This window comes from Microcebus murinus, chromosome 5 (assembly GCF_040939455.1).
Source record: "Microcebus murinus isolate Inina chromosome 5, M.murinus_Inina_mat1.0, whole genome shotgun sequence".
NCBI lineage: Eukaryota > Metazoa > Chordata > Mammalia > Primates > Cheirogaleidae > Microcebus > Microcebus murinus.
Genome location: NC_134108.1, coordinates 13,183,476 through 13,210,923, shown reverse-complemented (window position 1 = coordinate 13,210,923; position 27,448 = coordinate 13,183,476). Strand labels below are relative to the sequence as shown.

The 27,448-nt window shown below is 33.2% G+C and overlaps 1 protein-coding gene across 1 annotated transcript; it reads left to right on the top strand.

The window, feature by feature from the left end:
• The first annotated feature begins 2,215 nt into the window (after positions 1-2,215).
• MYCT1 (MYC target 1) lies at positions 2,216-22,852 on the top strand. Its single transcript, XM_012748153.3, has 2 exons — positions 2,216-2,402; positions 20,326-22,852. Exons 1-2 carry the CDS (start codon positions 2,351-2,353, stop codon positions 20,835-20,837), a joined length of 564 nt encoding a protein of 187 aa, XP_012603607.3. The 5' UTR covers positions 2,216-2,350; the 3' UTR covers positions 20,838-22,852.
• Positions 22,853-27,448: the final 4,596 nt, after the last annotated feature.

Here is a 27,448-nt window from a genome sequence, read left to right as displayed (position 1 = left end):
AGCCTCCAGAACTATGAAAAATAAATATCTGCTATTTTAAAGCCACCTAATTTAAGGCATTTTGTTATAACAACTAGAAAGACACATACATAGTGTAATATCAGGGAGTGATAATTTCTCTGAAGAAAATAGTAATGTAGGGTCGGAGTAGAGAGAGTGATTCAAGTGGTAACAGTTTAGACAAGGTGGTTAGTTAATGCCTCTTGTGGAGGTGACTGCTGGCCAGAGACCCGAATGAAGAGAGTGAGGAAGTTCTTTGAATATCTGAGGGAAGAACAAACTCCAAATGTGTTTTGTGATTACTGAAGAACCCAGATCTAAATACCCAACTTGTGAAATAATGAGTAGTAGAAAAGCATACCTATCATTTTTGTAAAGATAAAAATCAACTTCCTGTTATGGCATGACAAGTCATGGGACTTGAAAATCACATAGACATAAACACTCACTTATATGGATCCATGCCAGGGAACTGTACGAATCCTTACCAAGCAAATTACACACACGGATAAGAGCTAAGCTATCAACAATCTGTTAACAAAAGACAGAAATATTCCTAGGTCATAAATTAATTTAAAAAAAAAATTCCTTGGGGTTTTGACTGGATTCTGACCATCTGCAAAATTGAAAATTTACTGGGAGAAATTTAGATAGTTAAACATAAAACAATGAAAGGAAGTCTCAGCCTGTATCCCAGCCCTGAAATGGAATGAGCTCTGTTTCTGCACAGAGGCAGTTAAGACAAAGACAGTTAAGCATTCAACTCATTTTGGTTTGTTGTTTGAGGGAAAATGCTGTCTATGTAACTCTTTATGAAATTACAAACATCTTTGAAATTAGGATTTATTGAAATCAGGTAGCTTTTAATAAAACAAAATGTATATTTGAAAATACATACAGTAATTAAAGTATCTCACTCAATGTTTTTAGAAGAGTAAAGTGGTTAGTATATTTTCATCTAGATTATATTTTTTCAGAAATCACATCTTTTAATATCCTACTTTTACAAACTTTGTTAATAATATTGAAAAGTAAAGGTAACCATTGAAATGTGAGCTCTTTTTGTCTTTCTTAATATGAGTATTTATTCACTAGATTATTGGGACATCAACTTCAGCAAGAATATCATACAGGTGAGTTTTCTTATTTGCTCAGTGGATTCTCTAAATTTTCTATGATGTTCTATTATTCTCTTTTAGATTGTCTCTTTTACTTTCCAATGAACTTAAATTCATCCATAAAAATTGAGAAGATGAGCAGAAACTATTAGGGTTAATGCAAGAGTTCATAATAGAGTCACTCAAAGATTGAGGAAGCCAGATCATGGGATGTTGTTTAGTGCAGTTATTAACAGAGTTTGGCACAGTTGGTAACAGCTTGGCACTGCTATTCCCACTTCCAATGGCTCCCAGTGCTCAGAGGATCCAGTCTAGACTAGCAAAGCTCACAGAAAGACTCTTGAAATATTAACTAGTCTATATCTCTCCCAAAGTTCCACGTAACTCTTTCCTATATTAGTTCTCGTACTTCTCCATGAAAAACAAAATGACTGTGATCATTGCACCCCTTCCCATAGCACCTAACATTCTTTTGTAATGAATAGTTTGGCATTTATGTTTCCCCTACTTGATCTTAAATAGATTCCTTCGGTGTTGGAACTGTTTTTTTTATGTTTAAGTACCAATTTAAGAGTAACAAAAAATTACATATAAATTATACTTAGACATTTATGAAATGAATTAAGAAATAACTTTTCAAAAGAATATACCAACTAGAGAAAGAGACATGTTAAGAATTTTAATAAGTATCTGAGATTTATAAAGAAAGGATATTAGACAAAATTAATTGTACTTGAGTAGTCCACTCGTCCACCTCCAATTTACTATATAAATATAATTTTCAAGTATTGGAAAGCAGTCTATTTCTCAATTCCATGTAAATTTAACTCAAAGTACTATAGCTGAGAGTTTGGAGTCTGCCTATGTATGTCAGTAGGTGATGGGGAAACACCCAAAAAAAGAACCTCTTATCCTGAAAACAGCTTTGGAGGTGGCTGGAAGAAGGGTATTTAGGAACTTAGTTGAGGAAATGACGAGAAGGACATTGTTTTGTGTCTCAGGAACCATGTGGAATTCCAAGATAAGAAAAACAGTTGCTAATTTGAGTATAAAAGCAGGAAACATGATACACTTATTTCCTTTTATGCAAACACAAGTACATGAGGGGTTGTGTGAAAATTATTTTTCTCTTGCTGAACTACAAAGGCATAGAATCAAATTGCTTCTTTTGAACACACTGGTTTTTCTTTCTTTCTTTTTTTCTTCTCTTTTTCCTATTTCTTGTGGATATTATGGCTAATAACACAACAAGTTTAGGAAGTCCATGGCCAGAAAACTTTTGGGGTAAGGTATTTTCTTTTACTGTTTTAAATTTAAAATTAGGATGCCGAAAAATGTACTGCATCATTGATTAAAACATTGGCAATCTCTGAGACATTTTGTTTACTGTAAACTGATTGCTTCAAGTTTTCATAGGTTTATTACAAGAAATATATTTATATAAAATTTCTTTAAAGTGCGCTATGAAGATATTAAAAAAGAATCAGGGCAACAAGTACAGATTTTGGCTGGTGTTACAAAATATAATTAGAAAATAATGAGAATAAAACATAAGAAAAAAAGCATAAGGTGAAAGTATTTTCTGTTTGGAATATGCAGTATGGATTTGGTTAGAAGAATTAAGTTTTATTTGTTTAAAGGTTATGGATTATGTATTTTATTTTATGAAACCAAGGTTTTCTACAGAGGTAGTTTTAACTTACGTTGTCAACGTTATAGTCTTCAATTTCTGAAGGGAATTTAAATAACACATCTATACTTAAATGAATTAATTTAGAGTGTGATAAGAAAGATAAAATATGGAATACTATTATGAAATTAGAGAAAACAGTAATAGAAAATATTAAGTGGAAATAACATCAATGGAAGCCTATCATGGGGTGAAAGGAATAAGACAAAAACATGTTTTGGCTGAATCTAGCCACAGTGAATTGTCCAGCGTCCCCTGATGCTGACTAAGGGCAGCAGGACTGTGCTGAGGTCAAAACTACCAATTGTTCCAGGGTAGAGGTCCAAGGAAGGGCTAAGGCAGGAGGTTGACATGTACTCTAGGGTTCAGAGAAATTTTAAAAACAAAGGGGGCAATTTGAGTTAAATTCAGGAAAAAAAAAACACTTTAAATGCTACTTTCTAATGGCATTTATGAAGAGATCTATAGCCATACTTATGTCCAGAACAAGTTTTTAATCTTCTTAGAAAACTATTTCAGACTTACTGCTGTGATTCAAGGCAGGGTTCGGGGAACTTCCATGTGAACAGTGGGCAACAGTAACAGTGGCTGTTTCCAGCAATCTCCCCTGGTTGTCAACCATCACAGAAGTTTATATGAAGGGAATTAATTCATTTTTTTTCACCAGACATTTATGTTTGCTTCAACCCTGAAAAGGAGTGATGTTGATGAATATTCTAATAAAAGTATAAAACAAAATGAAGATGAAAAATATCAATTATGCTTGCATAGTATAAAGAATTGTTTTTGTAATAGGTTGTTCTAGGTAGATAGCAATAACAATAAGCCTTTTAATTGTGGGGGTCTAATTACATGCTTGTTAAAATATTATTTGTTGTCTTCATTTGTAGGGAAAATAAATGTGTGAAATGCACATGAAAAAGAGGTAGTTTGTCTAAACTAAATTTATCATTACAAAAATAAGTAACTATAAGAATTTTTCAAAAGTAAAGTAACTCTTATTACAAAAACTAATTTGGGAAGTCAAATTTATTTTTTTCCAACCATCCAAAATTAAATTTCCAGTTTAATTAAGGAAAAGAAATTACTATCCACTGACTAAAGCATGGATAATAATCATTAAAATGAAACTGACTTTAGTAAGAGGATGTTTAGTTGGAGTCCATCTATCCATCCTAAAAATTTAGATATTTTTAATATGGAAATCTGTGCTTAAGAGGGAACTAAAAACTTATTATTTCAAAAATAGGTCCTAGTGTTCTTTTCTCTTAATATGTGAATATAGTGGAAAATAGATGGAAATAAAGAAAACCAGAAAGGGGAGTGTTACATTGATAAGCATTAACAAAACCAATGAAAATATGGTAAGCAGATATAATGTTTGATGATTTGGAAAACATATATGAAAGATTGCATTATTGCTCATAGGGTAGAAATATTAAGTATAAAATGTGGGTATAAATGTAAATATATAAAATGTAAACGTTTCCTGAAATATAAATGTCTATTTTTAAATTTTCATTTTTTATCTAAATTGATATCTTTTTTTACCACTGACTTCTTAAAAAAATATGATTTTGAGACTCTTATACAGTGCTTTGCATTGTTTATTGTTTCCCAAATCAGTTGTCTCCTTGGTATTTTGAATTTGGAGAAGAAAAAAAGAATAGCTTAGAAAAGCAAACCTTGTACATTGAACCATATAAATTTCCCAGACTTAAGGTACATAAAAAGTTTTTTTACAAATATAACATTCTTGGTTTACTTTAATGAATGCTAAAAAACAAGATGATAATACTAGGTTATGACCAATAATGATAGCTTTCATTTTTATAGTTATCACTCAATAAAATTTACTAAATGTGTGCAATTATTAAGGTAGCTAGTGCAAGGGTTGGCAACTGAGTTCACTAAGAGTGACAACACAGATGCACGCTACCACCTTGCACTTCATACCTTTGATTTTTTTAATATACTTCCCTTCTCTATAAACATTCCCCATAAAAGCAGCAGGAAACATGGCCTGTGAAAATTTGCTGTGCCCTGCTGTAAGGAAATAGGAGATAAATATCATTGAACTCAGTTATTCTCTTAGTACTTGAAAGTCCCACAGAAGATATAGTTTTCGTTGTTTCTGCTGTCTTGCCTTGCATATTTTCCCCCTTTGGGCTGGCATTGTGAAAAATTTGGGGACAGTATTGATGCAGGAGCTTGCATTAATTCACCTAATTTAATCCTCACCTAAAGTACAGTGTCTGACTCAAGAGGATTACACTCTTGTAGGTAATTATGTGTCCATACATATGCAAAAATAAGCCTATATAATATATGATAAAATAGCAATGATTGATAAGATGTTAAGGAGGTAAAAAAATGTATGACTGAAATGATCCCTAAATCCTTCTTAGAAAAAAAAATGGGAGATTTCCTGTTCTTAGAACGTCAGATAAGTTTCAAATAGGGAGACAATTCTAATGACATTCTAGTCATTCATTTTTTTCACTTATCACCCCATTCTCATTTAGTTCATAAGTTCACTCAGAAGCATTGGCTGACCACATTAGGCAATGTATTAGGAATTAGTGACATAAATAAGCCATAGTTTGAGAATTTCAAGGAGCTCAGGAGAAATGTTATCAGCAAATATGCAGAAGTAAAAACACCCAGGCATGTTTGTGGTGAAGTGGCTGGCTTGACTAGAAAGTTTGTGTGTGGAAGTTACAGGGACATAGTTGGAAAGGCAGGTTGGAGGCATATTTCTGTGAGATTTTGCATGATAATCACTTGGAATTCAGTGACTTCAAGTCTCATCCTGTTCCACCTCCCTAGTAATTTTCTTTAAGGTAGGAAAGGGTGTATGGGGGTTGTGGGAATCATATTCTATCATGGGTATTGGACAGAGTGGATCTTTGGTACTTGATCAAGTTCTGGCCTGGCTGACATCTATTGACATGTATTTCTTACCTGCTTTGGGGGCATTGTTCTTTCTCCTTCTACATCTACTGATGAAGTCTCTTGCTGTAAAAATCTGGCTCATATGATCTGTGTAATATTAGCTAACAGCATAGCATGGTTTTTCCTTTCTGTAGGTCCCTCTGGTCCCCTGGTCCTTATTCAGGTACTTTTCTGTCTGTCTCAACAGCACAGAACAATTTTGATATTGTCTTATAACCCAAAAGCTGGAGCAGTTTCAGGAGGTTGAGCTATAACAGGTGCCCTCAGCTTGGATGTATTAACACCTCACTCCTCCCTCTAACTTCACTTCTTGTTCTGCCCTTCATATGCCCATGGCTTCTCAGAGGGGCTTGCCATCTTCCCCATCTGTTATCTCCCCCAGGAAGCTGGGAATGGTACTGGTTTCTCTGGGATTCACTAAGTCAATCTGTTGCTCATCCCAGGGAAGGATGGAGTGATTGGATCCCCTCTCCAAAACCCATACTGATCATGTACTATTAGCTCCTCTTGTCTTTGCAAAACTTCTCTTTATACTGCTCATGAAAATTAACTCATAAACCATGGTTTATTCTTCCAAATGCTGTTTATGATAAAAATTATGTTCCTGAATCCTTTAGGCTCTTAGCATTTTGAAACAGAAACAAACAAACAAAGAAACCCAAAACACTCTTTTGTCTCTCAAAATATCTAGCTATTGCAGCAAAAATGTTGGCTTCCAAATTGTTATTCGTTCTATACATTTAACAACTCATTTAATAATTTGAAAGTGAAGCACTGACTTCTAGGCATCCTTTCTAACAATCTTAATTCTCTCTAGGGTAATCAAAGAGATGGAGGGTTGTGAATTGCTTTGTTGGGGAGTCAAGTGCTGTCAGGGAGAGGAATGCTTGGCTAATAGCTACATATGTTATTCCTCAGCCTGTGGAACGATATGTCTCTTAAGGGTCTGCCCCAGCAGATGGCCATAAGATGTTGCCACAAAAGTCGAGAGGGAAGCAGGCTTCTGGGCTGGGCATATACCCCAAGGATGGTCTCTATATCCTCCCCCAAATAGTAAACAAATATTATTTCTTCAATTTGTATTTTAAAAGGCCTTAAATATCTATGTATCATTACATATTAACGGTTTATTAATTATTTCCCTATCTCAGTTACCTAGAAAGTTTGAAAAACAAACATGTACAAATGCTGGTCCTTAAAACTGCTGCATCTGAATTACCAGATAGAATTATGGAAACTCACCTCCCACTGGGCTCCATGCTCAGAGATTACGATTCAGTAGGTGTGAGGTGGAGCCCACAAAACTGTACTTTTTAATACATACCTGCCTTTGAATTTCTGTGTCTAAATTCATGAAGAGAAATTAGCCTATAATTGTCTTTTCTCGTGATAACTTTGTCAGGTATCAACATTATGGAAGCCTCATAAAACAAGCTGTGGAGTGTTCCCTATTTTTCTACTATCTGGAAAAGTTTGTGTAAGACTGGCATTGCATAATGTTTAAATGTTTCAAAAAGTTCACCAGTGTAATTATCTGCAATATTTTCAACTGGAAGGTTTGAAATGACACATTCCATTTCTTGAATAATAGTGAGCCACTAAGATTTTCTAATGATTCTTCTGTTCTGGCAGTTTGTACTTTCTAGGAATTTGTCCATTTGAATTAAATTTCCAAATATATTGAACACATGTTCATGTTATTCTCTCATATGTTTTTCAACATTTTATTATGAAAATGTTCAAACATATAGAAATATTTGAAGAATTCTACAGTAAACACTCATATACTTACCACCTGGATCCCACCCTTAACATTTTTATAATATTCATTAGTTGATATATTTCAAAGTAAAGACATCAATACAGTTCCTTGCCCTGCTTACTTCAGTATACATATCATTAACAGGAATTTAATATTTTTTTACACTTTCTTTTCTTTTAAAGTCAAATTTACATACAAGGAAATGTACAAAGTGACCAAAAATCAAGTGCACAAATCAGAACATTTGTTGAATTTTGACAAATCCACACAGATTTGAGTAAGTCAATCCTTAATCGAGATACAAAACAAGCTGGGCGTTGTGGTTCACATCTGTAATCCCAGCACTTTGGGAGGCTAAAGCAGGAAGATTGCTTAAGTCCAGGAGCTCAAGACCAGCCTGGGCAACATAGTGAAATACAATCTCTACAAACAATTAAAAAGTTGGATGAGCATTGTGGCACACACTTGCAGTCCCAGCTACTCAGGAGGCTCAAGCAAGAAGATTGCTTGAGCCCAGGAGTTTAAGCCACTGCACTCTATCTAGCCAGGAAAACAGATCAAGACCCTGTCCCTCACTGCCCCAAAAGATACCAAACATAGTTACCAACCCCAAAAGTTTCCTAATGCCCATTTCCAATCATCTTTGTTTATACCATCCCCAGAGAAAACCACTATTCTTTTTTTCCAGAACATACTGATTTTGTTCATTCTAGAACTTCCTATAAATGAAACTATACAGTGTTTATGTGTACAGCCTCTTTCCCTCACATAACATTTTTAATATCTATCCATGTTGAGTGTTAGTAGTTTGCTCCTTTTTTATTGCTGAGTAGTATTCCTTATGTATCATAAGTCATTTATCCATTTTTATATTGGTAGACACATTGGATGATTACAGTTTGGCTATTAAAAATAAAGCTGCAGTGGATATTCTTGTAAGAATCTTTTTGTGGATATGTGTTTTCATTTGTCTTCAATAAGTTCCTAGAAGTAGAATTGCTAGATCATAGGCTTGGGATAAGAAACTGCCATAGTGTTTTTTTGAAATAATTTGTAAAATTTAACATGGCCTCCAACAAGATGAGGGTTCCATTTGTTTCACAGATTTGCTCATATTTAAAAAGAAAATTCTCAGTCCTTTCAATTTTAACCATTGTGGTGGTCAGTACTGAGTCATATCTCATTGTGGGCTTACCGTGAATTTCCTTGATGGTTAATGGTGTTGAGCAGTGGTTGGCAAACTGTGGCCCGCAGGCTAACTATGACCCACAGCTTATTTTTATAAATAACGTTTTGTTGGAAAATTTGCTTACATGTGTATGGTTGCTTTTGGGAGAGTTCAGTAGTTTTTGATAGAGAATGTATGACTTAAAATGTCTAAAATATTTGCTGCCTGGACATTTGTAGAAAAAACATTTGCTAATACCTGAGGTTTGTGCTTACTGGCCTTTGAATATAGATGCGCCTTGACTTGTGATACAGCTACGACCTGATAAACCCATCATAAATACAGAAATATTGTAAGTTGAAAATGCATTTGATACCCTTATAAGCCACCATAAAGTAAAACTATCATAAGTCAAACTATGGTGAATCCAGATGCTCCCCAACTTATGATACACCCATTATAAAGTGAAAAAATCATAAGTCAAGCCATAGTAAGTTGGAAACCATCCATAAATATTTTTGAAGTGTTTGTACACATCTTTAGCGCATTATTATTTACTTTTTGTCTTTTTATTATTGAATTTAAAAATCCTTTATATATCCTGATTGTCAGTCTACTGTCAGATACATGTTTATAAATATTTTCTAGCTTTCTGTGGCTTGCCTATTTATTTTCTAAAAAGTGTTTTTGCTGAGTAGGTTTTAAAATTTTGATGTAGTCTAGCTTAACTTTAAGTATAAAACTATAAATAACAAATATATATTTAAAAATATATGTATTACACATATTTACCTATATACAGGTACCACACACAAACACATATGTATATAGTGAGTTTTGCTTTATGCAAACTTATCTATAAATAAGAAATTTTGGCCTTACTGGAAATCATTTAAACATTCTTCTGTTTTTCTCTCATGATTTTAAGATTTTAGCTTTCATGTTTATGATCCATAGTTATCCATCTCCAATTAAATTTTTTCATGTAGTGTAGAAATTGAGGGATTTTGTTCATATTGCTATTCCACTTTTCCAGCACAATTTGTTGAAAAGATTTTTCTCTATTCAATTCCTTTGACACCTTTACTGAAAAATAAATGATCACATAAGTGTAGGCCTATTGCTGGGCTCTCCATTCTGTTTCATTCTATTCGTAGATTTTTATAGTAAGTCTTGATGTTACGCAAGTTCTCCTGCTTTGTTCTTTTTTTAAAAGTTTTAATTGATCCATAATAATTGTACATATTTATGGGAAACAGAGTTATATTTTAACATATGTATAATATGTATAATGATCAAATTAGGATAATCAGCATATCCATTGCCTCAAACATCATTTTTTTATGTTGAAAACATTCAAAATATTTTCTTCTAGCTGTTTTAAAATATATAATAAATTATCATTAACTGTTTTTCTTTTTCAAGATTACTTTGGTTTTTCTTCATCCTTTGTATTTTCTTACCCCGCCAAAGTTTTATTGAGGCATAATTGGGAAACAAAAGCTGAACATATTTAAAGTGTGCAACATGATATTTTGATATATGTATGTAAAATATAAAAATGATTACCACAATTAAGCTAATTAATATATCCATCATTTCACATAGTTACCTTTATTTTGGGTGGTGAGAACATTTAACTTTCTTAGCAAATTCCAAGTATACAAAACAGTTTTATTAACTATAGTCATCATGTGGTGCATTAGATCTCAAGAATTTATCCATCCTGCACAACTGAAACTTTGTACCCTTTGCCCAGCATCTCACCATTTCTCCCACATCAAAGTCCCTGGCAATCATCATTCTCCTCTCTGCTTTTCTGAGTTCAACTTTGTTAGATTCCACATGCAGTACAGATGCTCCTCAACTCGTGATGGTGATACCACCTGATAACCCATCATAAGTTAAAATATGGTAAGTCAAAGATGTATTTAATGTACCTAACCTACCAAACATCATGGCCTAGCCCTGCCTACCTTAAAGATGCTCAAAACAGATTAGTCTACAATTGGAAAAAATCATGTAACACAAAGCCTATTTTATTATTAAATGTTGAATATCTCATGTAATTTATTGAATACTATACTGAAACTAGAAGACAGAATAGTTGTAAGTGTACTCAAAGTATGATTTCTAGAGAATGCCTGTAGATTTTGCACCATTGCAAAGTCAAAAAATTGTTAAGTCAGACCGTCCTACATTGGAGACCAGCTCTATTTTTCTATCTGTGTCTGGCTTATTTCACATAGCATAATGTCCTCCAGGTTCATCCATATTATTGCAAATGACAGGATTTTCTTTTTTTAAAAGGCGAATTAACAATATTCCATTATTATATAAAGATAGTCTCTGACTTAGGACAGTTTGACTCATAATTTTTCAACTTTACAATGATACTAAGGCAATACACATTCAGTAGAAACCATACTTCAAATTTTGAATTTTGAGTTTTTGTTTTTTATTTTAAAATTTTTATTTTTATTATTATAAAACTGATTTTGTATTAGATGATTTTGTCCAACTGTAGGCTAATGTAAGTGTTCTGAGCATATTTAAGGTGGGCTAAGTTAAACTATGATGTTTGGTAGATTAGGTGTATTAAAGGCATTTTCAACTTAGGATATTTTCAATTTACTATAGGTTTATTGGGGTGGAACCCCATCGTAAGTCTAGGAGCGTCTATAATATAATATTCAATTATATTATATTTTCTTTATCCATTCGTCTGGTGATGAGCACTTAGGTTGATTTCATTTTGGCTATTGTGATAATGCTGCAATGAATATGGATGTACAGATGTCTCTTAGAGATACTGATCTCATTTCTTTTGAACATATACCTGCAAGGCTTGCTGAATCCTATGGTAGTACTATTTTTAATTTTTGATGAACCTGTCTGTATTATTTTCCATGATGACTGTACCAATTTACATTTTCAACAATAGTATATAAGAGTTATCTTTTCTCCATGTCCTCACCAACATTTATTACCTTTTGTCCTTCTGATCTTAGGCATTGTGGCAGGTGTGAGGTGATAGTCTATCATGATTTGTATTTCTCCAGTGAGCAGTTATGTCAAGCATTCTTTCATATACCTGTTGGTCATTTGTATAGCTCCTTTTGAGAAACATCTATTAAGGTCCTTTGCTCATTTTAAAAATCAGGTTATTTGTTTTCTTACTATTGAGTTGTATAAACTCCGTATATATTTTGGATTTTAACCCCCTATCGAATATATGTATTGCAATATTTTTCCCTTTCTGTATGTTGTCTCTTCTCTCTGTTGTTTGTTTCCTTTGCTGTGCAGAAGCTTTGTATGTTTGATGCAATTCCACTTGTCTGTTTTTGCTTTTGTTGCCTGTTCTTTTGGTGGTGTATCCAAATCACTGCCCAGACCAATGTCAAGAAGCTTTTCCCCCATATTGTCTTCTAGCAGTTTCATGGTTTCAAGTCTTAGATTGATGTCCTTAATCTATTTTGAGTTGATTTGTGTATATGATGTGAGATAAAAGTCCAGTTTCATTATGCTGTGTGTGGATGTCCAGTTTTTCCATCATCATTTATTGAAGAAACAATCCATTCCCTGTTGTGTAGTCTTGCCTTCATTGTCAAATATCAATTGCTGTAAATGCATGGGTTGATTATTGGGCCCCCTATTATGTTCCATTAATTTGTTTTTATGTGAGTAGTATGTTGTTTTGATTACTATAGATTTGTAGTATATTTTGAAATCAAGTAGTGTGATGTCTTCAGCTTTGTTTCTCTTGTTACTTTGTATTTTCATATACAATTTAGAGACATTTAAAAAATGGTACAATTCTGTTGAGCAGAATTTGGTTGAATATATAAATAAATTTAAAGAAGGTTGCCATCTTAATCATACTGAAGCTTATAATCCACAAATATGGTACACCTCTCCATTTAATTAGGCCTCTTTAATTTCTCTCAGCAATATTTTGAAGATTTTAGTGCAGAAATCTTATATACCTTTTGTAAAAAATAAATCCCTAGGTATTTTATATTTAATGATGTTATCATAATAGGGTAATAATATTTTCCAGGTGTTTTCTGCTACTATATAAAATAATTTTATGGATTAGTCATATATTCTGAAGCCTTGCTTAATTTAATTTAATTTGTAGTAGTATTTTAGAATACTTAGTATTTTATATTTTTTGTAGTATTTATATTATATAAAAATACTGCAGGGGGCCACTCCTGTAGTCCCAGTTACTTGGAAGGCTGAGGCAAGAGGATTGTTTGAACCCAGGATTTCAAGGCCAGCCTGGGCAACATAGTGGAACCCTGTCTCTTAAGAAAAAATTAAAATGTCAAACAAATAGATTTATTTACATCCTACCTCAAATTTTTGTATTATAATTATCATATAGTGAATCTATATAAATCATAAACTTCATATGGCAATATTTTAATTTTTGCTCTTTTAAAGAAAGTGAGATGAAAGTCTAATATTTTACCTTGATACTATTTCCGATGTTCTTAATTTTTTCTTAAAGATCCAAATTTTCATCTGATATAAATTCCCTCGGCCTAAGGATTTTCTTTGGCATATCTTTTAGTGTAGGTGTGCTGGTGCTGAATCTGAGTTCTTTTTTACCTGGAAGAATATTTATTCATATTTCACCATTATTCTTAAAGAATATTTTTGCTAGATATAGAATTCTGAGTTGACTGCTTTTTAATCACTTTAAAATATCAACGTTTCTTATTAGAAGTGAGTAGTTGTTCAAATAATTGTTTTTATAAATTTAGTAATTAATTTCACTGTTAAGTTCATGGAGTGAATTTTTTTAGTTCTGATATTCTTTTGGTTCCAGATTATCCATTTGGTTATTTCTTATAGTTTCTATTTCTTTGCTCAAATTTCCTACTTTTTTATTCATTATGATAATTATTCAGTGATTTTTCAATGCTTTAAATCATTGAACATAGATATATAAGTTGATTTAAAATTTTTATATGCTAATTCCAACACCTGGGTCATCTTACAGTTTGTTTTTGTTGACTTTCTTTTCTCTAGAGAATTAGTCACATTCTCCTGTTCCTTCATACGTTAAATAATTTTATGTTGCATCCTGGACATTTGGAATGGATTCTGCTATATTACCCTGAAGAGTGTTGTGTTTGTGTTTTTTCTTCTAATTCATTTTCATAGGCAAATAGCTTTGTGGAACTACAACTGCAAAATCCTATAAAGCCTGTCTCTTGGGTGTTGGGCAAATATGAGTGAGGAGGAGGGGATGGGTGTGGTGCTCACCGTCTGGGGGATGGACACGCTTGAAGCTCTGACTTGGGTGGGGCAAAGGCAATGTATTTAACCTAAACATTTGTACTCCTGTAATATGCTGAGAAAAAAATAAATTAAAAATGTGAAAAAATAATAAAATAAATAATGGCAAAAAGGGAAGCAGGGATGGACCTGAATGACCCAGAGGAAGATTAGAAGAGATGAATTCAGATAATTGGGAGTCTATCAAGCAGGGACATTCAGGCCATTTTTAGGAGTTTACTTTTACTCTGGGAGAAGTGGAAGACTTAGAATAGAAGAGTGATGGTTCACCTTACATTTTGAAAGGTTTGCTATGGCTACTGTATTGAGAATAGAATAGTGGTGTCAGAGAGGTGGCAAGCATAGAGGCAGGGAGGAAGACCAGTTAGAAGACCATTGCAATATCTCAGGTCAGAGGTGTGGTCACTTGGACCAGGGAAGTATCAGAGTAGATAGTGAGAAGAAGTTCAATTCTGGATTTACTTTTGTGAAAAAAAAAAAAGACCCAATAGGATGTTCTAGCAGATGGATATACATAGAAAATACTCTTTAAATTATTATAATTGATCAAATTTCTGTGCCCTAAATCTTATTCTCCCTAAAAATCTTTTTACCAGAAGTCTTCGTACTGCCTGAACCATCCTCCTATACACTCTAAGATATCAAGAACTGCGTGTCCTGCTTTGGTAAAAATTGAGCTCATGATTCATATAACTGTAAAGGGTTTTTGAACATTTTAATCAGTGTTCCATTCTGTTGTCACAGGTAAAATCACTTTCAGATGCTAGAATGATTCAACTCAAGGCCACTAGATGGTGACCTCTACTAAATTTTACTACCAGGGCATAGAATTTGAGGTATTGATTATATTTACTGTAAACCATTTTCAATGTTAAAACTTTAGAATTGGATAGCACTATAGTGGTTGTTGTAATTAGATCAAGAACGGTAAAATAACTTGGTTAAATTTCTCAACTGTTAGTCATAAGAACTAGCATTCATCGATGGCTTTTTATGTGCCATCCATTTGCCAGTTGTATAGATATATGTTACAAATTATGATAGCAATATTTAATTTATATGACCTGCCTAACCAATGTTAGAGTTTGTTCCTTCAACCTTCAAAGGGATATCTGCATTTCTAAAAGTAATCATTTAGTCTCACTAGTTGTATTATATTGTCATTGTAAAAAGTAAGATTATGGGTCATTTTTCTTTCCCTAGGATTGTTGAAAAGTAAGAAGGCATATAGTTTTCAAAGTAGCAATAATTGTACCAATGTCTTTATTTTTTTGAGTTACGTTTTCTTCTATGCTAGGTTAAAAAAAAGTTCCCAAAATTTATTGTCAAAAGTCTGCCAGAATGGAATAACATATATGAAAATTTAAAGCAGTATGATGGTGCTTTTATTATATAGTTTCTAAATTCTACATGTGGGCAGGTCAAAAATTATTAACCTAGTGAAATAAAAAGAATCCCTGTGGAAAACCACCCTGAAAGAGGCTGTACTTCAATTATGACTCTTGATATTTCTTTCACATTGCTTTTCTGAATTTCTGTTTATTTTTGCAATTTGGACTTAAGAGAGCTTAACAAGATGACAAACGTTTTACCATATATCCCCATGAGTTCTTTGAAATACTTAAGTCAGCATTATTATTTATAACTATTTTAAAATTTTTGCATGTATAGCAAGGTTATAAGAATTGGTGAAATAATTTCTACTGTATGTAGAAATATTACTGACTTTATGTGTTAGGAAGTCATTTTCATGGTATGTGTACTCAACTGAGCAAAAATTAAGCAAATCCATATCAAAAGCAATATTTTTTCCTTATGATTTTTATAACTTCTGTACCTCCATCTAACCCTACTTTATATTCATTTAAAATTTAAATTTCATATTATTGATGTGTATATATTATTCTTGTGATTCTCATGTACATTTTAAATTCATTAGTTAATCCTTTTCAGATATCTATATAACCCTGTATTTGATGATATATTCCTCAAATTTTGGGCACAAACCAATAAGTCTACAATGTCAAATCAAAGTATTATTAAGCCAAAGAGATTGATCATTTTAAATAAGTTTATTGTCAAATTGCTGTACTAGAAATATTGTTCTAGTGCCACCAAAAATAATCTTTTTATTCACAAAACTGAAATTTGTCATTTAAGAAGATTGTGGTCGTCCAAGATATTCTTTAATAACTTACCTATTAGAGTGTGGATATTACCTGAGTTTTCTTATATAAGAACAGTAATGTATTTTAGAAATAAAACAGTCATCTGACTTATAATGTTTCTCACTCCATGTAATTTTATTCTTTGCTAATTTTCTCACTTTAATAGACAAGAAATTATTTTCCCTTGATTGTATATTTTAAAAGTTTCTAATTTTTTCTTTAATCTGAAACTTGCTATTATTCAAAGAATGCTTTTATTGGATAATTGAATCTATTTTCTCTTTTTGGATTCTGTTTTTAAATCCATTTTTTCTAAAATAAAGTAAATATCTCTTTTTATTTCATCTATTATACCTGTTCGTATCCTGAGATATTAAGAGCCTTTAGTCAGATCTTAGTAGTGATTAAGTAGGTTTATGCACAAGAGCCAGGACATATACTTTGTGAATGTATTTGTTTTATTTTTTTATATCATGAGTGAGTGTAAATAATAGTCCCCTGACCAGTAATAGCTGTCAATCAATTATTAAATAAATCAAGTATAATTTCTACCACATAAACCTTAACTTTCACTTTAATATGTATACAATGAAGAGTTTGAGCCAAGGCATTTTTAACAGTTTGTTTTAGATGAAACTCCATTTCTATGATTTCATAGCTAAAGTTATTGATATTTAAAATTCTCCACTGGAGGCTTTTCATTTAGAAAAATATAACTGTAGAAAACACAATATTATTTTACCACTATTTTCCCAAATTTTTCTGTTCATAGCAGGCTACAAGATACCCTGGGATTAAATTGATAGAATTTTTATGCATTTTATGTTGTTTTCATTTTAGATTAGTATTTTCTTACATTACATCTAAAATATAAATATGCTATTTAGCTATTAATACTTTGGACTCAAATGCTCACTTGATCTTTATCAGGTGTGTGACTATGGGCTCATTTCTTCTCTCTCTCAGTAGCCACAACTAATAAATGGAAAAAACACTAGCATTTTCCTTATGGAGGTGTTTGAGAATTCAGTGATATACTTAAAAGAGTGCCTGGGACCTAAAAATGCTAAGCTATGAGTAGTTATTTTACAGAGTAGTTAAAGGATTGAATTAAAAATTAAAACTATACTGTTCAACAAAATAATGAAATAAAAAAGGGTTGCATTTAGTAAACTATATTCCTACAAACATCAAATTCCCTCTCTTTCCCTCCTATCCTATTCCACAGCCTTAGGCAATCACTAATCTGATTTCTATCTCTATAATTTCTCTTGTTCTGGAAATTTTATGTAAGTGAAATCACACAATATGTGATCTTTTGTGATTATAATCCCTCTTCCTCAAGAGAGGGATTACTTTCCAAGACTGCCTCCTCACATTCCTATATGCACATATAAATCCCTTTCCTATAGCCAATATGTGCCCATGTACCAGAATACCTTTCCATTATTTTCACATTTTTTTTCCAGAATTGTCCTTCCTCTCCTTGAAGGCTTAGGGCAGGACCATGGAACATAATTTTCTAGTATTAATAGCTGTTTTTCTATTGTTCATTTTCTAGGTAACTTGAAGTTTGGATATTCTTTATCTTCTAATTATGCTGAAAGCATGGATTTATATGGTTATATTTGTTTGTTTTGTTATTCTTTTATTTTTTGGAAGAAATGTTGGGAAATTCTGATTTCCATGACTGCCATTGCCTTGGCAATGTGGATTTTCTATGACTTCTTTTTAAGCAGAATTTTAGATTCCAAATATTTGGGTGCTGATAATTAAAGTTAATTTGGAATTTACTGTTTTGCCAATAAAGTAACTTTTAGTTCTGGCTATACTTATTTGCTTTTTCTGCACAGAGATTAACTCTATGAAAACTGTCTGAAGAGATTGCATTTTAAGGCTATGACTCAATATGATTTTTATGAGAAACATTTTGGAATACCAATACTGGGCCTAACAGATCTGTCCTAAATCGTCTTATAATTCAGAAGTAATCTTCCTATTATAAAGAACTTACTATTTAGATTTGTTAAAAAACATGGTTTTAGAGAATTTTGATATAAGTATTTGTGAAGATAATTGTGAAAGTAGGAAAAAACAAATATAGCTTTTCCACAACAGATAAATGTGACAAAATGTGGTGAAAGGACACTAAAAATATCCTAACATGAGGCAGCAATGATTATTCTTATGTATTTATTAACATTGTTTTTTTAATTTCTGCATTCTAGATATTTTATATATTATCATAGATCACAATATGCTAGAAAGAACCTTAGTAATCATAAAATTTAACTCCCTCCTTTTATAAAAAATAATGAAATCAGCTAAAATTCCCTAAAAATCACACAACATTTTAGAGACAGAGCTGAGTTTGGAACTCAGTATCTGTGAGCTTTTGCTGTGTAACAATTCACCCTAAAATATAATGACTTAAAACAACAATCATTTACTTAGCTCACAATTCTGTGGGTTGGTAATTTGGGATGAGATCAGCTTGGTAGATTTTCTGCTGGTCTTTGTTCATGTATCACCATCAGGTGGTGGGTTGACTAGCATCTGCACTATCTAGCATAATGCCATTCATAAACTGAGGTTAGCAGGCTCTTGCCCAAAGCAATAGAGATACTTGGGTCATGTGTCTGTCATCAACCAGCAAGCTAACCTGGCCTTGTATGCTGAGAATGGCAGGGTTCTCAAGATCAGCAATGACAGAAGCTGAAGCCTCTTGTCCTTAGACTTGAACTTGCACGGTTTCAATCCCATTGCATCCCATTGGTCAAAACAAGTCATACAGCTAACCAGATTCAAGGGACAGGGAAATAGACCCTTCCCTTTAATGGGAGGAGCAGCAAAGCATTTGTGGCCACTCCCACCTCCTCTCCTGCAATCTTACAACCCCAATCAGCTAATTTCCAGTCTATGGTTGTCTTAATACAGAATCCTTAGATAAGGAATTCGGTAAAACAAGTGTGCCTTTCTACTTAACAGTAACTCATTTTTGTCTAGGAAATGTAGGAGTCTTTATTGAAGATGTGATACTTGAAGTAGATCTTGAAGAATGAGTTTTCCAGACAGAAGATGATTAAAAATTGAATCTAGATACAAGGAAAAATATGTAGAAAGGCACAGAGTTTTAGAGAGAATGACAAGCTTTGGGATAGTGACAAAATCAACATGGCTTAGGGGGTAGGTCAAGGAGTGGTGAATGGGGAAATGTGGGGGACGGTGAGGCTGGAGGGAGCTTCTAATATCCAGAGTTTGTCCATGCATGGCAGGGGCTCAGCTACCTGGTGTCATTTGAGAATATGTTTTTAGTTCAGAAGAGGCAGTAAGGTAGCATTTCCATTTTGGGAAGATATCTCTCCCTCTCCCCCATCCCAAAATAGGAAATCTGAACAAATATAAATTCTATGAATTTGAGGATACAGCTATGTAGCAGAGATTCTGTGCAGGTTCAAGGGACAGGAATTTTATCATCACAACAACAAAGGCATGATAACGGCATGAGCTGGAACTTGGGGAACAATAAAGAGCCCAGTGTTCTGCACAGGTCAAGTTATCAAGGAGTCAGAGATATAGGTGACTGTCTGAGAGTGTAGGAAATATGACATAAAACAGTCAGCTTGCCAGATGGTTCTATCCCAGCACTTCCTGACTCAGAATGAGCACAGGAAGTGAGGCATCATGAAGACTGCAGGTGGTAGAAATCAATGTGACTGATGAAAGCCTGCAGAGGAAAAGGCAAAGTCAAAGTCATGACGAAATTCTTTATCAACTTGTCACATTAGTTACTACTATAACTCAAAAAGAATTAATCTTTGGACTACGTTCGCAACTGTATAAACAATTTATGAACTAAAATATGGTGTCAGGAGACTGTTTCTATTTCTTATTTCTTAAAGATGATAAAATAGCATAAGCAACCTGAAACACTGCAGCTGAAAGTGTTATTTTGTATCTTTTTGCTTGAAAAGATAGAAACATTAGCCTCTTCCATTTGTTCATATCTACCTGGTGCCATCGTCTATTTCTCTAACTGAAAGTATGTTTAAATTAATCATGCATTCCCTGAATTACAGTTTATACTCTCCCCCTTGTTTTGAGTTGAATATTTACTTAAAATTGATTTAGCGATTTTTTTCCCTTTGTTTCAGAGGACCTTATCATATCCTTCACCGTGTCCATGGCAATTGGGTTAGTAATTGGAGGATGTATTTGGGCTCTGTTCGTTTGTCTGTCTCGAAGAAGAGCCAGTGCTCCCATCTCACAATGGAGTTCCAGCAGGAGAGCTAGGTCTTCTTACACTCACGGCCTCAATAGAACTGGATTTTACCGCCACAGCGGCTGTGAACGTCGAAGCAACCTCAGCCTGGCCAGTCTCACTTTCCAGCGACAAGCTTCCCTGGAACAAGCAAATTCCTTTCCAAGAAAATTAAGCTTCAGGGCTTCTACTTTCCATCCCTTTCTGCAATGTCCACCACTTCCTGTGGAAACTGAAAGTCACCTGGTGACTCTGCCCTCTTCCAACACGTCTCCCAGCATCAATACTTCCCACAGTCTGAGCCGTCCTGATTTCCACTGGTCCAGTAACAGTCTTCGAGTTGGCCTGCCCACACCGCCCCCACCTGCCTATGAGTCCATCATAAAGGCATTCCCAGATTCCTGAGTAGTGTGCTTGTGGTTTTTCTTTCTTTCTTGTCTTTTATTGAAAGGAAATCATAAATAGGCTAAATAGAATTTTGAGGGCATGGCTCAAACAACTAATGAATTTCCAAGTTTAAATATTCTCATACAAGTTGGACATTACAATGTAAAGCAAATTCTTTGAATATATTTTTTTCTTATGTCTCAAAAATGTAATATTTTCCCAATTAATTATATATTTATGTATTTTGTACTCAATGTGAGGCTTATCAAAGATAATGATTCTAATCTAAGAATTAGCTATGATGCAGTATACATATATTTGTTTAAAATAAACATTTTGACATTCATGGTTTACAGTCCTCATTCACCTTCCAACGTGACTATAAAGAGAAGAAAATCACTGTCCCTTAAAAAAATATTCTAACTTCACTTTCTTTAGGATGCCAAGTGAACCATGTCTACATTTTACAATCTTGGATTACATGAGTACAAAATGACAGAACCTAGGAGATTCTAAAGTTCCTTGATTCCACTCATGAGAAGTGTGGAGATCAATCAATCAAAGGAAGCTGAACTCTGTTGTGGCATAGGATGTCTTATTTTTGACAGTTATTTTTTTTCCCCAGACAGATTCTTTTTGTGCTTTTCCTAAGAATAGTTATTCACATCATTGGGACAAAATTCTTGGATTTACTGACATGATGATTTAACTTTTCTTCACTGTTTTTGCTATGTTGTTAGAGAAGCAACAGCAACAGAGAAAATTCATTTGACATAAGAACAAACTTTGAGTTTAACACCAAGCTCACATTTTTCTTAAGGGATAAATTTTTTTTCTGAGAGTTAGATCTGGTAACTGGGAAAGTGCTTTATCTGGGGATCCTCTCATGTAACTTCACAGACAAATAAGTATGAGTCATTGGATAGATACTTTGTTATTGAAATGGATGTTACACCCATGAAGAATAATTCTTCCTGGATGGACTCTTAATCATCAGGCATCATCATCCCTTTTTGCTCCTCTGTGCATTTCAATCCCAACTTCTCTGAAGAGTCTTTGTACAATGACTGAACCATGCCATATAATTGTTGGTGCAGACAGTTATCTCAGGAGTCCACTTCTACAGGTGGCTGCCCTTGTGAGGGAAGATACATCCCTAAATGTGGGCACCAGAGACCTTCAGTGGCCAAATGTGTGTGGCTGAACTTTCCATTTAAGGACATGAGTTCACTGGAGTATGACTCAAAAGCCTGTGGTTCATTTCTAGTATAGTGAATATTTAGCTTATGTTGCTGTTTGTTTGTTTCTTTGTATATTGGGATTTTCATTTAAAAAAATGTACTCTCATTTTAGTTTTCACATTGCAATGGTCACAGCTAATAGTGTCTGAATATGGGTCAAGAATGTAAAAATTTTTATATGCAATTCCATATAGCATTTTTCCCTATTATTTTTACTTATATTATCCCTCCTTCCTCAAGGACAGTTAATCTCCATAATGTCTACAGATAGATGTTCTCTAATTAAATATGCCAGAAGAAAGAAAAAAAAAAAGAAAGAGAGGAAGAAGGAAAGATAGAAAAAAGAAGGGGAAAAAAAGCTAACAGGATAACCAATTCATTGTAAGTTGGTTTTTAACAAATAAATTTAGCAGTTGTCATATAGCCAAGTAAGATTTCAAGAAAGCATTAGCTTAGTAACAAGGCTATTTTTTCACTTGTGTGTCACTCTTAATGTCCAACATGAGAAGTGAGCAAAAGGTGTGGTTTTTATCTGGAATTTATATTGGGAGTAAAAACTGCTTTATATCTCTCAAATTAGGAAAATAAAAGCAGCAATCCTCTGGTGCATTTAACCATCTGGGAGAATTGTTACTGCCTCTCATCCCAGTTATAAGATAATAAAAATCGGTATCTTATAAATATTGTTCAGTGTACAAAATGTGAAATGAAAGCGTAAACTGGAGACTTTTTACAGTTGTGTTTTATTTGAAATTTTTTGTTGATTATGAAATAAAATTAAACTGATGTCAATTTTGCTTCACAGTTCATTTATCAAATAATGAAAACAATGTCTTCTAAAAAGCAAGAAGTCAGGAAATTATAAAACTCAGATATAAATAACGAAAATACTTTGGATGAAAAATTATACTATAGAGTTTTGAACTTATTAAAATTTATTGAATAAGAAAAGTCTCCTTTGTACTTTGGTATTTTAACCCTATCTAGACCATTTGTAATTGAGTGGACTGAGATATAAACCCTTTTTCATATAAAAATGTATAACAGAAAAAGGGTAATATCACAAATAAATTTAACAGAATTTTTCAATGAATGAATGCAGATGGAAGAATTAGTAAGTTAATTGTTAAAAACATGAATTCAGATTCTTACCCCAATAGCTAAATAAATACTTCCAGAATTATCTAATTAACCTATTTAGAACATAAAAATTTAAAATAAAATCCATATTAAAAATAGAAGAAATTTGAAATAAATGTCTAACAAATCTGTGAAATAGAAAAGGTAGACTTTTCAAGAACCAAAATGATGGAATAAATTACAAAGAAAAGTATTCATAACTTTAATTATTTAAAAAATTCTGAAATTCTATTCATGAAAAGATGTTTTTCCAAAGTTTAAAAATAAGGATAAACAAAAAAAAATGAAGAAAGAAAAAGACTCTAAGTATGGCAAAAAATAATGGCCAATATCTTTAAATTATTATTAGCTCACATAATTAGATATGAAAAACACTTGGACTAAAATCAATAAATTAGTAAAGAAACAAAGCGGGTAATTCACCAAAGGGAAAATTTAATTGATTAATATATATGCTAAAATTTTTATAAGTTACATTCTTTGTAAAAATAAATGCAATGAGATATACACACAAAATATCAGGCTTCTTTTAGATACCTCGAAGAGCTAAAAATAGAAATACCTTTTGATCTAGCAATAGCATTATTAGGCATCTACCCAAAAGAGCATATGACATTCTATTATAAAGACATCTGCACCTGAATGTTTATAGCAGCACAATTCACTATTGCAAAGACGTGAAAACAACTCAAGTGCCCATCAATTCATAAGTGGATTATTAAAATTTGGTATATGTTTACAATGGAATATTAATTCTAAGAAATGACAGTGAGCTAGCACCGCTTATATTATCCTGGCTTAAGCTTAAGCCCATTATCCAAAGTGAAGTGACACAAGATCAGAAAAATGGGCTCCACATGTACTTGCCATCAAATTGGTACTGACTGATTAACACTATAGTGCCCAAATGCTAGTGGTGTTCACCAGAGATTCAGGGGTTGGGAGGGTAGACCCACATCTGAGGGATGTTGTGAGCAATGTGGAGGGGAAGGCCATACCTCTAACCCTTGCTAGGGAGAGGCAAAGGTATAAAATGCAATCAAAATGTTCTTATTTTCATATTATCTTGAAATAAAATAAAAATGTAAAAAAAATAGATATAAAATTTTAACTGTAAGCCGATCATAAATCTTGCTAAAATAAAGTGGGTCAGAAAAGTTGAAAGTAAAAGGTAAGACAAAGTAATATTAGAGTGTATTTACTACCTAGTACTGAATATCAGAAAAATTTCATCAAGATGAAATATGTGAAATCAGACAATTACTTTACATTATTAAGAGTATAATCCCAATGAGGTGTAAATAAACATGAGACTTATGTGGTAAGTAACAAAGCACCAGAAATGTCTTTATAATGCAAACTACAGAGTGAGGTATGCAAAAGAACATTTGAGTAACTCTGGAAGGCTTACTTTATTTATGGAGAAGAAGTCTCAACATTTTAAGATATTTTGTGCCTAAATTAATTTGTATATTAAATGTTATTTCAGCTGGAGTCTTGTCATACAAGCTTTTGTTTTGTTTTGGTATTTGTCTTTGTTTGTCTTTTAACTTAGATGACAATAGAAGTCTTGCAGAAATAAAACTTAAGAAACTGTCATTGGAAAGAGAAGACTAATGAGAAAAGGGTCTTAACCTACTAGACACTAAAATGTTCTTAAAGCTAAAATAAAAATTAAAAAGTCATGCAAACAAACAAAAAAAAGCAAAGGAAAATAAATCTGCAAATCAATGGAACAAAATAAACACTACAAAAATAGAACCAGATATGTGGGAAATTAGTTATGATGAGGGTGGCATTTCTAATAAATGAAAAAAAATGACTATAATTCTCAGGGGAAAACTAGATAGCCATAGAGAAAAGTCTCTTCCTCACTTATCTTACAATGTGTTCAAAATGAATAAGGCATGCACAGAAAAAAATGAAATAATAGCATGTAATAAAAATACATACATATTTTTAAAATATTTTCATGGGGGAATCTTTTTTAAGTCTTTGGATAATGTGATTTCAGATTTTTTTTTAATTTTAAAGTTAGTTTTAAAAATAAGCAAATCCTAATTGTTTAAATCTATATTGGAAACCAACTTCACTAAGATTTAATTCATATACCATGAGATGCATACATTTTAAGGGTGGAGTTCAATCAGTTTTGGCATATGTACACACCTATGTTACCATCACCATGATCAAGACATATAACAATTCCATCATCATAAAATGTTTCTCTATATCCCTTCCCATTTAATCGGGATTCCTTAATCTTAGCCCTCAGCCAACATGGATCTGCTTTCTTTCATTATAACTTAGATTTACTTGTCCTGGAGTTTTGCACAAATGGAATGAATCATACAGTGTGTACTATTTTGTGTCTGGCTTCTTTCACTCAAGAGAAGTTGAGATTTATTCATGTTGTTGCATATTTCAACAATTCATCCCTTTTTATACTGAATGATCCCACTGAATTCCACTGAATGGATATAGTACCATTTGTTTGTTTATTATCTTATTAATGGACATTGCCCTCCAGTTTGTGGCTATTATGAATAAAATTTCTCTGAACATTTACATATAAATATTTGCATTGACCTTTAGTAGGCTAAAAAATGGTTCCCCAAAATATCAGGTCCTAGTCTCTAGAACCTATATATGTTGTCTTATTTGAAAAAAGAGCTTTTTGTAGATGTGATTAAATGAAGGATTTCATGATGGCTGATTATCCTGGATTATCTATGTGGTCCCTAAATGCTATAGGAAGGGTTCTTATAAGAAAGGCAGAGGGAGATTTTACACAGACTTATATAGCACCTTCCAAGGTCATGCAACCTGCTCTGCCACTGATTGCAGTCCTGTGCCATGTCCATGCACCCACCAAGTTCTCAGGCACTGGTGAAGGTCACACTACCTGACTCTATGAAGAGGGACTTGTCCAGCTCCTGCCCAAGCTTTCAACAGAGGCCTGAGGACTAACCTACCAATCTGAATGAACAACCTCCAGCACCAGCTTGGACTGTGACAACCACAGGGGAATGGAATGAGGCAGGAGAACATGTGTGTTACAGGCTTTCAGTACATCTGCCCCTCTTCCCCCAGGTCAGTCCTCCACAGTAGGACATAAAAGTACTATCTAGGGATTTCCCCTCCTCACTAAGTAGGAGAGTTCCCAGCAAAGGAGAATAAGTGCACTTCAAACCTATCGGCCATGAGCTGAAAAAAGAGGTTATAGATGAGAAGAAACCAGCAAAAAAATTCTGACAATATGAAAAAACAAGCTAGTTTGACACCCCCAAAGGATCACAATAGATGCACAGCCACACCCCAATCAAAAGGAAATTGGTGAAATGTCAGAAATGGAATTTAGAATATGGATGGCAAACAAGATGAATGAAATTGAAGATAAAGTTGAAAACCAACACACACACACACACACACAATATCAGGACATGAATGAAAAACTCACTAAGGAGATAGACAACATATGAAAGGATATAGGAGAACTTAATGAAATGAAAGAGTCATTTAGGGAATTAAAAAATACAACAGAATGCTTCAACAACAGGCTGGACCAAGCAGAAGAATCTCAGAGCATGAAGAAAAGGCTTTCAACTAATCCAGTCAGTCAAAGATATAGTAAAAAGAATAAAAACAATAAACAATAACTCAGAGAAATATAGGACTATGTGAAATGAACTAATAAATGAATTACAGATATTACAGAGGGAGAAGAAGAAAAAGCAAAAAGCTTAGAAAACCTGTTCAAAGGAATTACTGGGGAGAACTTCCCAGGTATCTCCAGAAATTTAGACATCCAGATATAAGACAGTCATTGAACATAGGGAAGATTCATCACAAATAGGACATCTCCAAGACACATAGTCATCCACCTAGTCAAAGTCAAAAGGAAGAAGAAAATTCTACAAGCTCCAAGATGAAAACAACAACTAATGTACAAAGGAAAATCCATCATGATAACAGATTTTTCAGCAGAGACTTTACAAGCTAGAAGGGATTAGGGCCTCATTTTTAGTATTATTAAGCAGAACTGCCAGCCAAGAATTTTTTATTCTGCAAAAACTATGTTTCATAAACAATGGAGAAATAACAAACTTTGCAGACAAGCAAAGACTAAGAGAATTTGTCACTACTAGACTTGACCTACGAGAAATGCTACAAAGTGCATTATACATGGAACAGCACAATAGATACCAACTTCTGTAAAAACACCCAAAAGTTAGAGCTCACAGATCT